The 13,915-nt window shown below is 52.2% G+C and overlaps 1 protein-coding gene across 1 annotated transcript in view; it reads left to right on the top strand.

The window, feature by feature from the left end:
- Positions 1-1,929: 1,929 nt before the first annotated feature.
- Positions 1,930-13,915, top strand: part of LOC311523426 (uncharacterized protein) — a 44,854-nt gene continuing 32,868 nt past the window's right edge. Inside the window, exons 1-3 of the mRNA XM_084633393.1 lie at positions 1,930-2,031; positions 4,846-5,001; positions 10,420-10,547. Coding sequence (XP_084489519.1) covers positions 1,980-2,031; positions 4,846-5,001; positions 10,420-10,547 — 336 coding nt within the window. The 5' untranslated portion in view covers positions 1,930-1,979. The remainder of the gene's footprint in view (positions 2,032-4,845; positions 5,002-10,419; positions 10,548-13,915) is intronic.

Genomic DNA, 13,915 nt, shown 5'->3' on the forward strand with positions numbered 1-13,915 from the left:
CAAATACAATGAGGATTACTGAAAATCTTGTTTGTCATACAAAAAGTTCTATCAGCCCCAAAGGACTGAACATATTACCCACCAAGGTAATGAATATTTCAAATTTTACTCAAATACATGCTTCCGGGGGGTGGTGGGGGTGCGAGGTGGGCATTAGCCCCTGCTCCTTCTCTTCCTGCCAGGTCAGAAACTGGAGCTGGACAGGAGTAAGAGGCGCCCATGGAGCCCAGGCCGCTGTGGGGACCCCCCACCTGCCCTGGGGGGCAGAGACATGGGCCGGCTGCTGCCCTTGGGCCCAGGGCAGGTGGAGGGTCCGGGGCTTCCCCCCCTCAGCGTCTTTGGCAGCTCTGGCTTTCTGGCCTAGCCAGGGGGCAGGGCCTCAGGCAGTCCATGAGGAGCAGGGGGCATGGCCACAGGGAGGGGTGGGGCCCATGGGCAGTGGGTGAGCCACGGGCTCGGGGAGGCGAGCCCCCGGTCCAGCCTGCCCCTCCCAGGCTGCCTGAGCGCCTCCAGCCCCAGAGCCCAGGGCAGACAGTGCAGCCCCCTGCCCCGGAGCGCCGCAGCCCCACCAACACCCCCCCTCCATCCCGAGCACAGGGCAGGCAGCCCCAGTGCCATCAGCTTGGCCCCAGGGCCCCCAGCGCTGTGCGGCCCCAGCCACCCCAAGTGCCGGCCATAGGTCAGCCACCCTAGCCCCAGCCCCCTTCCCAGAAGAGTAGTCGCCTGCCTGGGGCCAAGGGGGAAGTGAGCAAGCAGGAGGGTCCTCCGGGCAGCGCCTGGGCAGGCCAGGCGGGGCTGTTTGGAGAGGCACAGCATTCCCCAGCCTATAGGAGGTGCCACCCATGCCTGGGGCTCCTCCGTGTGTCCCGCCTTGCATGTTGAAAAGGGGTCACCCCATTTCCAAGTAAAATTAAGCCTTGAGTCATGAGCGTGAGTCGGGCTTCTCAACCTCACTAAGAAACCGCTGTCAGCGCTGGCGGCGGGGCTGCTGCCAGGGGGAGCCCCAGCTGCCTGGGGAGGACAGGGGCGCCCCTCCTTGCGGCCCCATCCCCGCAGGAGAGGCTCCTGCTGTCAGCCAGATGGGTGCCCCGAGAGCACCCTACAGGCTCAGAAACTGGAAGGGAAATAAAGAGAACCCGGGTTTCATTTAAAAAAAATCCCTCGATTTTTAAGCCAATCTCATGATCTGAGGAAGGGGGGGGGTCTGACACATGATTTTCCGAGGCCCCGGGACTGGCAACAGCCCTGGGCTCTTCAAGGGACGCGCTCCGGGGGGAGGTGCAAGATGCACGCACAACTGGGCCCCCGTGACTGCACCCCGGCGCGGGGGGCAGGGTCCGGGCACCCCCGGCAGCTCCGCGCACCCGGCGCGGGGGGCAGGGTCCGGGCACCCCCGGCAGCTCCGCGCACCCCGGCGCGGAGGGCAGGGTCCGGGCACCCCTGGCAGCTCCGCGCACCCCGGCGCGGGGGGCAGGGTCCGGGCACCCCTGGCAGCTCCGCGCACCCGGCGCGGGGGGCAGGGTCCGGGCACCCCTGGCAGCTCCGCGCACCCCGGCGCGGGGGGCAGGGTCCGGGCACCCCTGGCAGCTCCGCGCACCCCGGCGCGGGGGGCAGGGTCCGGGCACCCCTAGGACACCCCGGCGCGGGGGGCAGGGTCCGGGCACCCCTGGCAGCTCCGCGCACCCCGGCGCGGGGGGCAGGGTCCGGGCACCCCTGGCAGCTCCGCGCACCCCGGCGCGGGGGGCAGGGTCCGGGCACCCCTGGCAGATCCGCGCACCCGGCGCGGGGGGCAGGGTCCGGGCACCCCTAGGACACCCCGGCGGGCCATGCTGGGCGCACACGTTCCCCTCCTCGCCCCGGAGACGGAGGAGGCGGCGGGGGGGGACGGTGCCAGGCGCATGCTCCGCGCCGTCCTTTAAATCCCCCGGCTGCAGGCCCGGCTGCTGCCGCCGCACGTGCTGATCCCCGGGGGAGCTGCCATGTCCCACGAGTCGGACCCCGGCCGCCGCCGCCACACGCACGACACCTTCGGTGAGCGGCCGGGGGGCGCCTGCAAGGGGGCCGGGGGTTGGTTTGCAAGCCGCGGGGGAGCTCCCGTCCCCGCTGCACCGGGAGCTCGCTGGGCCCCGAGAGGGGCCGTGGCTGCGGCTGGGGGCGCGGCGGGGCGAGCCGCCGTCTGGTGCCGCGCGTCAGGCTGCCCTGGAGGGGGAAGAGTCCCGCTAGCCGGCCACGGGCCGCGCCTGCTCCCTCGGCTCGTGCCGAGAGGCCGGGGAGCAGCCTCCCGTTCCCGGCCCCAGCCCTCGCCGGCGTGCACGAAAACCGGGGGGCTGCTGCAGCCCCGGCCCAAGCCGGACTAAGTCTTGGCTCCCGCGATGCCGCCCAGACCCTCTCCTGGGCAGAGCAAGGCGGACACCTGCTGGCTCGAGCTCGCCAAATAATTCTCTGGCTCCTTTCTGTTGATGTATAAATAGAGCCCTGCCCCACAGAAAGGTTAGGGATCTTGGATTAACTCGGGTCCCCAATTTACTGAGCATCTGAGGCTTTATAAACCTTGGCACCGAATAACAACCTCTGAAACCCAGTGGAAAACCTCTATGAGGTGCGGATGCCCCTGCGGGTGCTAATGCAGCATCTTGCTGGTGTGGGAGACCCTGAACCCAGGCTGTGTTTGTGCATGGGGTGCATAACCCTTCCTGGGATATAAAACGTGGGCTAACCAAGCGAGTGTATCTTGCTGTGTGTTCTGAGTGAAACATGTTTGCTTCTGGTAGCACCCACCCCGTGTGCTAGATGCAAGGGCCAGGCCTAGGCCGGGAAGCTCAGTCTATGGGCAGTCTGCGGCGTGCCACGCTTGGGGAAACAACAACCAACTTGGGTGTGCTGCTTGCTGTGAATCTAGTCTAAGCAGAACGGAGTCTGTAAGGCCAATTTAAATCTCCTCCAGGTAGGAGACTTGAGGATGAGCGCAGAAGCATTGTCAACCCCAGACTGCCAACAATCATGGCATTGGCTTAAGAATCGTGAGATTTTAAAACTATTTTGTAGTTATTCAATTACCTTCTGGTTCTTCCCCCCCTCCCCCCGGTCTCTAGGGTGCACAAGCTCTAAATTTACAAGCTTTTCTCTGCAACCATAAGGACTAGAAACTTACATGAAAGCTGATATTTTCGTGCAATAGCATGATTCCAGAAGCTGGGTCTTTAAGGAAAAAAATATAAAAATGGTGAGACCGGCAATAATGTGGTGAGAGTTGGCAACACTGGTGAAAAATAAACTAGACTCCTCAAATTCTTTCAGTTCCATTATCTAAACCATGCACAAGTAACCTTTAAATGTATGGCTTTATCTTGAAAGTGCCCCTTCTTTGTCTGTCTAAGCTGCCCTATTGTATTAGTGCTTGAAAGAACTGGTTATAAAGCATGAATAGCTGTGACTCAAGACCAGATGTGTAGCCAGATTTTATTCTCCTGGCGCCTCTGCCTTCAGCCTGTCTTAGCAGGGTGGATCAGCATTGTACAATATAGTGCTAGGCACTGCAAAGGGCAGTCGGACAATATTTCTGTGTGTAGGGGTGTTCTGGGGACCCATGGCAGGTTTAGACAATACCAACTTTGAAGTCCCATTTTTTGTACCTAGAGGTAGGTAGATGGGGTACATGCTGGAAACTAGCTTGATCATCTGCCCTTTGACACCCCTAGAAACTGACCTTACCTAGCATCTTTTGTCAACAAATAGGGTGGAGGAAGGGGGAGGAGGATTGATCCCCTAAACATAAAGGGGAAACTGAAATGCTTTGAAAGCCGTATGCTGTTGGAGGTGACCAATGGGTTAAACCAGCTCCAGGCTCTGTTTCTGAAGCCCCAGGGACCTTGTCAGTCAGTCAAACTGGTGTAACCGTGACAGTATAATTGGTTAGTTTGGTGACGATCATGTGAAGCCACTTCCAAACCAGCCCTGTGAGCTGTGTTTTGTTATCCTAGCTGTCATCTGATTCACAGTGGACCTCTGTTGGGTGAGCGTGTAACTTGGCTGGAATTTTTGGGTTGCTTGATCTGTCCTCTGCTCTGGTGGTAGCAAGAGTAGAGTTTTTCCAGCCCCACCCTGAAATGGATCTATCTAGGCCAAACCTGCCAACGTCAGAAGGAAAACAAGGGGGCTTTATAACGTCTGCAGGGAGGGGTGGAACCTGGGCCCCCTTTCCTTGCCCAAAGGTAACCTTCAGATTACCCCGTCTAGAGACCGCCAACCCACCATTGCCTCTAACCCAGCAGGAAGCAAACATTCCATGTAACAAAAATACTGCCTCCCACTTGAGTTTTCCTCCTTGATGCATCTACTGGCTGCTGTGTAAGTCCACAGAGCTGTAAAAATGGGGTGCCTTCCCCAAGGATGACCTAAGCGAGAAGGGGGGGAGGGATAGCTCAGTGGTTTGGGCACTGGCCTGCTAAACCCAGGGTTGTGAGTTCAATCCTTGAGGGGGCCATTTGGGATCTGGGGCAAAAATGGGGGATGGGCCCTGCTTTGAGCAGGGGGCTTGGACAGGATAACCTCCTGCGGTCCCTTCCAACCCTGATAGTCTATGAGCTCGACAGAATACAGCAAGTGACGCTCACTGGAAAAAGTCCTCCAGTGTTTGTTGCCGTGGAGGAGTTTCTCTATTGTCTCTTCTGATTTGGCCTTTCTTCCCCTCCATCCGTGCTTTCTCACCTTCAGCATTTCTCTCCCCCATCCTGCCTGTTCCTAATAATGACAGTCTGGGATCCATAACGGCTCCCGGTTAGAAGCACTGCACCCCGATGGCGACTGGCTACTTTGCTCACTCTCCCTTTACCGTATGCGTTTCAGATTTCCACAAGGAATTTGAGCATCGGGTCGACCCCCATCGGCGAGGGTCGCTGTGTGACCGGCACTGTGCTGCCATTAACAACACCCATGGAGACCTTGGGGACATGCATTCGGGATCCCATCAGCATAGCATAATGACGCCCAGGATACTGCCGGGTAAGCAGAGCTGAAAGGGTTGCCTGGAATGGTGCTGGGCTTACTGCACAGAGTTGGCCCTGGGGCAATGGGAAAGGGTTATAGAGGGCGCCTTTCTCATTCAGTCCCTCTTGAGAGGAGAGGATGAGGTGGCTGATGCTCCGTAGCTAAGAAATGCACTGCAGCAGAAACTGTGCAGACAGCCCGGGGAATGCAAGGGGGGCTCCAAGTGCAAAGGGGTCGGTCTCTGACCACCTTCTCCAGCTCTGGGGTGTCACACCAGAACCCTGTGGCACTCACCTAGCACCTTTGGTTGAAGGATCTAAATGCTTGGCAAATACAAGTGATGCCTGCCTCTCATGGTGTGAGGAGAGGCAATCTGCCTTCTCTTAGAGGAGCAGATCTGGGACATAGTGACTTTAAGTGGATGGGAGAGCTGGGAACAGAACCCAGGAGTCCTGGGCTCTAACTAATAAATGCTTGTTATATGGGTGGATTCCCTGAAATCCTATTGTGGTAAATGGTATTCTATTAGCATGGCGAGTATAGCTTATTTGTAATAGCAAGCACTTCAGGTTTTCTAGCATCAAAGATCTTGAAATAAAACTTCTTGTAACGTATTCCTCTACTGGCAGGCTAACCTAGCACCTACCCAGGGGAGGAGACTGATCTCTGGTTGCAAAAATACCCAATGCTTAAAAAGTGATTATGAAGAGAGCAAGGAAGTGATGCTGGGCCAGAGCAGACTTCAGACAAGGAGTGCTCTCATGACCTGCATCTAGCTAGATAGGAGGAATAATGCTCTTGCCAAGGGACTGCTTGCGAATGCTGTAGGTAGAATACGGTGGCGTTCCCTTGACTTCCGTGAACAGCAACAGGGGGAGCAGCAATGAAAGGGTTAAACAGTTCTACGTCAAAAGCCGCTATTCGAGGCACAGTCTGTGCCAAGAACGCTGGGCCATGGCTGCTTTACCTCTCTCCCACCATTCCTGTGCCCATACAGTGGGAATGCTGACCGTAGGGGGGTGGGGGCAGTGTTTAGGGTATGCAATTAGCTAATAATCATACACCTTGGGTGCAACCCCCGCAGTTCTCTCATGGTAACTTCCCCTGTGTGGCGTACTGAATTTGACAAATGCGTAATCAGCTCTTTGTTATTTCTCATGTCTGCATGGTTTAGTCCTTTTCCTTCTCTCTGGTCACAGCAACATCCTCGCAAAATCCACAGAGAACGACGGGGCTGTCTTGTCCCTTCTCATGTGCTCCTGAGACTGGCTGGAAGGACTGGTTATGAATCATTTCTATTGCGTGTTTTCCAAAGCACTTGTGACTTTTGGGAATGTGGCTGTGTTGAACTGTTTGCCATGGGGGTCCTCAAACGTCCCCATAGCAGGGAACCGCCTGTCCAATGAGAGATGGGGCTCGGGGACCTCCTCTCCTGTTAGTTGCAGTGGAAAAATCTAGAAATTCACAAGAAAAGTAATGCAGGGAAAGTGCTTTATGGGACCAAATTGGGGGAGGGGAGGGGGCGCGCCTGGAAAATCTCCATCCAAGAATATTAAAGGAACTGGCACATTAAATCCCAAGGTTATGGGCCTACCACAGGAGAGGGTGGGTGAGTTTCTGTGGCCTGTACTCAGCAGGTGAGACTAGATGATCATGATTGCTCCTTGCTGGCCTTAAAGTCTATGAGGAATGGATCTTTTAGCATGTCTTCTCCAATTTCGCTCCTGGAGCCAGCACCGTGTGAGCAGCCAGCTCTCCACGCACCCCCAGCAAGCGCTCCGGATTTTGTGATGTGCAGCAGGCCCTAGCTTAGGGAACCACTGGTTTGGAGGAACAGTGGTGGGTGGCTTGAGTGTCTCCCATTCATGGGGTCTGGCTGGTCATATGGCACTGCTTCTACTCCCTGATTGCGACGTGTGGATTAGAACCACTCACCCAAATATCCATCAGCTGTCTGCCCGGGGTGAATAACTAATAATTTGACCTTACAAATAGCAGCAAACTGATGCTGGGACATTCTTCTTGCTGAGACTTGCAAATGTATTTTGTCTCAGTGTTTTGTGTTTGTTCAGCATCTAGTAGAATGGGATCCTGGCCATGGCTCCAAAGGGGCTATGGTAATACAAATAAATAATATTGTACTAGCTCTCGTCCATCCTCCCCGTGGAAGGAAAAGGCCGGGGTAGAGACCGTCGAATCGTGGAAGTCAACGAATGGCTACGCAGGTGGTGTCGGAGAGAAGGCTTTGGATTCTTTGACTGTGGGATGGTGTTCCAAGAAGGAGGAGTGCTAGGCAGAGATGGGCTCCGCCTAACGAAGAGAGGAAAGAGCATCTTCGCAAGCAGGCTGGCTAACCTAATAAGGAGGGCTTTAAACTAGGTTCACCAGGGGAAGGAGACCAAAGCCCTGAGGTAAGTGGGATACCGGGAGGAAGCAGGAGCGCGTGAGAGGGAAGGGCTCCTGCCTCATACTGAGAAAGAGGGGCGATCTGTAGGTTACCTCAAGTGCCTATACACAAATGCACGAAGCCTGGGAAACAAGCAGGGAGAACTGGAAGTCCTGGCAAAGTCAAGGAATTATGATGTGATTGGAAGAACAGAGACTTGGTGGGATAACTCACATGACTGGAGTACTGCCATGGATGGATATAAGCTGTTCAGGAAGGACAGGCAGGGCAGAAAAGGTGGGGGAGTTGCACTGTATGTAAGAGAGCAGTATACTGCTCAGAGCACAAGTATGAAACTGCAGAAAAACCTGAGTCTCTGGATTAAGTTTAGAAGCGTGAGCAACAAGGGTGATGCCATGGTGGGAGTCTGCTATAGACCACCGGACCGGGGGATGAGGTGGACGAGGCTTTCTTCCAGCAACTCGCAGAAGTTACTAGATCACATGCCCTGGTTCTCATGGGAGACTTCAATCACCCGGATACCTGCTGGGAGAGCAATACAGCGGTGCACAGACAATCCAAGAAGTTTTTGGAAAATGTGGGGGACAATTTCCTGGTGCAAGTGCTGGAGGAACCAACTAGGGGCAGAGTTCTTCTTGACCTGCTGCTCACAAACCAGGAAGAATTAGTAGGGGAAGCAAAAGTGGATGGGAACCTGGGAGGCAGTGACCATGAGATGGTTGAGTTCAGGATACTGACACAAGGAAGAAAGGAAAGCAGCAGAATATGGACCCTGGACTTCAGAAAAGCAGACTTTGACTCCCTCAGGGAACTGATGGGCAAGATCCCCTGGGAGAATAACATGAGGGGGAAAGGAGTCCAGGAGAGCTGGCTGTATTTTAAAGAATTCTTATTGAGGTTACAGGGACAAACCATCCCGATGTGTAGAAAGAATAGTAAATATGGCAGGCGACCAGCTTGGCTTCACAGTGAAATCCTTGCTGATCTTAGATACAAAAAAGAAGCTTACAAGAAGTGGAAGTTTGGACAAATGACCAGAGACGAGTATAAAAATATTGCTCGGGCATGCAGGAGTGAAATCAGGAAGGCCAGATCACACCTGGAGTTGCAGCTAGCAAGAGATGTTAAGAGTAACAAGAAGGGTTTCTTCAGGTATGTTAGCCAAGAAGAAAGCCAAGGAAAGTGTGGGCCCCTTACTGAATGAGGGAGGCAACCTAGTAAGAGAGGATGTGGAAAAAGCTAATGTACTCAGTGCTTTTTTTGCCTCTGTCTTCACGAACAAGGTCAGCTCCCAGACTGCTGCACTGGGCAGCACAGCATGGGGAGGAGGTGACCAGCCCTCTGTGGAGAAAGAAGTGGTGCTGGACGTGCACAAGTCAATGGGGCCGGATTCATTGCATCCAAGAGTGCTAAAGGAGTTGGCGGATGTGATTGCAGAGCCATTGGCCATTATCTTTGAAAACTCATGGTGATCGGGGGAAGTCCCAGACAACTGGAAAAAGGCTAATGTAGTGCCCATCTTTAAAAAAGGGAAGAAGGAGGATCCTGGGAAGTACAGGCCAGTCAGCCTCACCTCAGTCCCTGGAAAAATCATGGAGCAGGTCCTCAAGGAATCAATTCTGAAGGACTTTGAGGAGAGGAAAGTGATCAGGAACAGTCAGCATGGATTCACCAAGGGCAAGTCATACCTGACTAATCTAATTGCCTTCTGTGACGAGATAACGGGCTCTGTGGATGAAGGGAAAGCAGTGGACGTGTTCCTTGACTTTAGCAAAGCTTTTGACATGGTCTCCCACAGTATTCTTGCCAGCAAGTTAAAGAAGTATGGGCTGGATGAATGGACTATAAGGTGGATAGAAAGCTGGCTAGATTGTCAGGCTCAACGGGTAGTGATCAATGACTCCATGTCTAGTTGGCAGCCGGTATCAAGTGGAGTGCCCCAAGGGTCGGTCCTGGGGCCGGTTTTGTTCAATATCTTCATAAATGATCTGAGGATGGTGTGGATTGCACCCTCAGGAAGTTCGCAGATGACACTAAACTGGGAGGAGTGGTAGATACGCTGGAGGGTAGGGATAGGATACAGAGGGACCTAGACAAATTGGAGGATTGGGCCAAAAGAAATCTGAGGTTCAACAAGGATAAGTGCAGGACTCTGCACTTAGGACGGAAGAATCCCATGCACCGCTACAGACTAGGGACCGAATGGCTAGGCAGCAGTTCTGCAGAAAAGGACCGAGGGGTTACAGTGGACGAGAAGCTGGATATGAATCAGTGTGCCCTTGTTGCCAAGAAGGCCAATGGCATTTTGGGCTGTATAAGTAGGGGCATTGCCAGCAGATCGAGGGACGTGATCGTTCCTCTCTATTTGACACTGGTGAGGCCTCATCTGGAGACTGTGTCCAGTTTTGAGCCCCACACTACAAGAAGAATGTGGAAAAATTGGAAAACGTCTAGCGGAGGGCAACAAAAATGATTCGGGGACTGGAACACATGACTTATGAGGAGAGGCTGAGGGAACTGGGGATGTTTAGTCTACAGAAGAGAAGAATGAGGGGGGATTTGATAGCTGCTTTCAACTACCTGAAAGGGGGTTCCAAAGCGGATGGCTCTAGACTATTCTCAATGGTAGCAGATGACAGAACGAGGAGTAATGATCTCAAGTTGCAGTGGAGGAGAATTAGGTTGGATATTAGGAAAAACTTTTTCACTAGGAGGGTGGTGAAACACTGGAATGCGTAACCTAGGGAGGTGGTGGAATCTCCTTCCTTAGAAGTTTTTAAGGTCAGGCTTGACAAAGCCCTGGCTGAGATGATTTAATTGGGGATCGGTCCTGCTTTGAGCAGGGGGTTGGACTAGATGACCTCCTGAGGTCCCTTCCATCCCTGATATTCTATGATTCTCTGAGCAGCCCTACAGGCCAGACATGCAGGATCCTTACAGGGCAGCCCTATAGCTGGCTGTGGGGCTCTGGCTGGGGGTGATGTGTGTCTAAATCTTGGGTTTCTCCTCGCTGGTCTCTTGCGCAGTGATCTCAACACCTGCCTGCTGCCAGCACCTCTCCGACGAGGTGCAAATTTGTGACGGCTGCCTGGTGAAAACCACCATCACTGCGGAAAACGAGGTGGAAGCCAACAAACTCTCCAACAACTATAAGGTTTGTTCTGTGTTCTCCTCCTCACCCGCACCCTTCTCTCTTTGGGGTCATGCATCAGTGGCTGAAAGCCCAGAATCTCCATGAGGGCTGCAACCTCTCTGCTGGCACATATGCTCTCAAGCTAGGGTGCTTCAGAAAGTGCTTCTCTGTTCTCCGCTGTGGCTGCTAGGCTCTTTCCTTCGCTCAGGGCAGTTGTTCGGATTCCCTACAGAAGTGTGGGCACTGCACAGTCCGGGGCACTGTGTCAGCTGTTTCTGTGAGGAGCCTAGTCTGTAAAAACCCACTCCTGCAACGGGGGTCTAGCACTGGGGTGATGGGGTCGGTTGTCTTACTCCAGTGTCTGAGACGAAGGGTGGCTCAGTGGTTAGAGTACTAACCTAGGCCTTGAGACCTGGTATCCATTCCCTGCTCTGTTACAGACTTCTTGTGACATTGGGCAAGTCACTTAACCTTTGTGCCTTAATTTCCCGTCTGCTGGAATTATTATTTGAAATTAATATGGGAAATCACCAAACACAATTTAACCATAAATGCCTTTATTAATTCCAAAGGTCAAATGGTTGTTTTAAACCTGCTACCTATTAATTTCCTTTTGATGGCCCCTTGTTCTTGTATTATGAGAAGGAGTAAATAACACTTCCTTATTTACTTTCTCTACACCACTCATGATTTTATAGACCTCGATCATATCCCCCCTTAGTCGCCTCTTTTCCAAGCTGAAAAGTCCCAGTCTTATTAATCTCTCCTCATACGGAAGCCATTCTATACCCCTAATAATGTTTGTTGCCCTTTTCTGAACCTTTTCCAATTCCAATATCTATCTTTTGAGAAAGGGCGACCACATCTGCATGCAATATTCAAGATGTGGGCGTACCATGGGTTTATATAGAGGCAACATGATTTCTGTCGTCTTATCTATCCCTTTCTTGATTCCCAGCATTCTGTTTGCTTTTTTGACTGCCGCTGCACATAGGGTGACTTGCCCAATGTCACTCAAACTATTATTAAAAGCCTAATTATTAAGCAGCTTACTACATCCAGATAGTAACAAAACATATTTATAAGCACTTGATCATGATATTTACAAATGGGCTAAACCCAGGGGTGTTCCGCCCCATACTGGTCGGCTCCAGCGTGGTCAGGCAGGTATTAGCAATGAACCCTTTGAGTTTACTTTTTGTATATCCTTTAACAAACAAGTGATGTCATTGCCAATGACTGACTTCAGCTAAAGACCAACCTGAGACGTTCACCCTGGTTTCCAGTCTTAATCCAGATAAGATTTACAACCTCCTCTCCTCCCAAGGTCTTTCCTCCCCTCCTTCTTGCTGTACACCAGTTTTCCCGTTGCACCTGGATTCACATCGGCTTTAACACTGGTGTGTGGGTTGGGGGAGGGCCAAGTTGGTTCATTTTAAGACTGATCTTCTTGGTTTGATTTAAAATCATTTGCAGTTAAACCTGTTGCTCAGAGGCCGCCTTTGTAGAAACGTCCCCTTATCTTATTAGTTGTTGTTTGAACCAGACATCCACCCTACCTCATTCCTTCTGGCTTTATAACTATTTCCAAAGCCTTCCTGCTACTTGCTAGTCAGGGCCTTTCTTTACAACACGCACATTTCCTTAACCAAACTCAAGTTAACTTTAATTCTCTAATTTTAAACTTCTCATACACATCTGTAAAACGGGGTTAACAGCACTGCCTGATCGGGGTGTTCTGATGGTTCTAAAATTCCGCTCCTCTTACACCCAGGCTGCCAATCTGAGCGTAACTCCTAGAGGCCCCGTCTGGCCAATCTGAGGCTGAAAACTGGCCTCCTGCTTAAGTCTCTCTTCTAAATGTTTCTTATACTGTTAGTGGCAGTGACCTGCATGTTAGGCCTGCTGCTTTGCTAAATACCTTTTCTGACTCGCATCAGCTGTGCCTCTTCCATAGATCATGTGTTGTAATTATTATTTACGCAGGGTATCACGGCAACACTGATTTAACCATATTTTCTTTGTTAAATCGAAAGGTACAATTGCTCTAAACATGCCTAACTAATAAGCAATTCGCTACATCCAATCAGCAACAGAAGCATTTGCCCAAGATACTTACAAATGGGCTAAACCCAGGGGTGCTTAGACACCGTTGACTCCCACTTGGTTCATTGCTAATATCTGCCTGACCCTTTTAAAGAGTTTACTTTCCTGTACCTGTTAACAAGTGATATCCTTGCCAAGTAATGGGCCTTCGTTAAAGCAAGATGAAGGCATTTCTCATTTAGCCAATTGACTGAACCAGGTACCCAATTAACCATGTCTTAGGTTCGGCCTAAGGTAACAGAACTTAAATAAGAGAACTGGTTTTTCTAAGGGTCACTACAAGTGTCACACACCTCTTCTGTCTCATGACCTCATCCATTTTGGTCACATGCTTTGGGCCTGTTGCTTATGCCAATATCCCACCTCCAATTTAAAACCATAGTTCACTCACATCTAACATGGGCCTATATTCCTAGATTGTGGCTGGCACATAGGGCCTCTCAAAAGCCACATGCGGCACAAGTCACCTTGTACGTGGCATGTTCTCCTCTTCAGCCATGGGTCGGACAAGTCAGTCAGCCCAGGTGCTGTACACAACACTAGCTTCTCCAGATAGTCAGTAACTAAATTCACTTGTCTAGATCAAGGTTTTAGCTGCCCCAGGCTAATGGACAGGAGGAGCCTGCTACCTGAGAGAAGACCTTGGGGAGCAGATGCACCTAACCCCACAAAGGGCTTGCTTCCAAGGGAGCACTCTCATCTAACGAGGCTGGTGCCTGGCGGTGAAGGGGAAACCCTCATACCCTGTGGGAAGCCAAAGGGGTGAGGCAGAGGCCAACCGGCCAAAGGAAGAGTTTATTGTCCTGCTCTGACCTCCACCATGTAGTCCTCTTTCTTTATAGACTAAGAACAAAGAAGGCCACTAGGTGAGCAAGAATCAAGGTGAGCAAAAGCAAGGACCTCTGATGCAGGGACTTGTATGACAGTCACCACTCTGTCTGAGCATCCTGGAGAGTGTGGACTCTGGGAGGAACTTTGGGGGCTTGAGATGCATGCAAAGGCGATCTCCGTCACAGTGGTGGGTTTGGGGGCCACTCTCTTCTTCCCAGGCTCAACAGCAATGGTGCTTTACCTTCCTGGGTGCAGAGAAAAAGCTGCCCCATTGACCAATAAAATACAAAAAACACCCTGTATCTGAATCTGGGAATGGCTCAACTCCTCCCGGCCCTGCACTGATCACACAGTTTTCCCTCTGGGGGAGGTTTAGGTTGGATATTAGGAAAAACTTTTTCACTAGGAGGGTGGTGAAACACTGGAATGCGTTACCTAGGGAGGTGGTAGAA

Source organism: Lepidochelys olivacea, assembly GCF_965140295.1.
Source record: "Lepidochelys olivacea isolate rLepOli2 genome assembly, chromosome: 1".
Taxonomy (NCBI): Eukaryota; Metazoa; Chordata; order Testudines; family Cheloniidae; genus Lepidochelys; species Lepidochelys olivacea.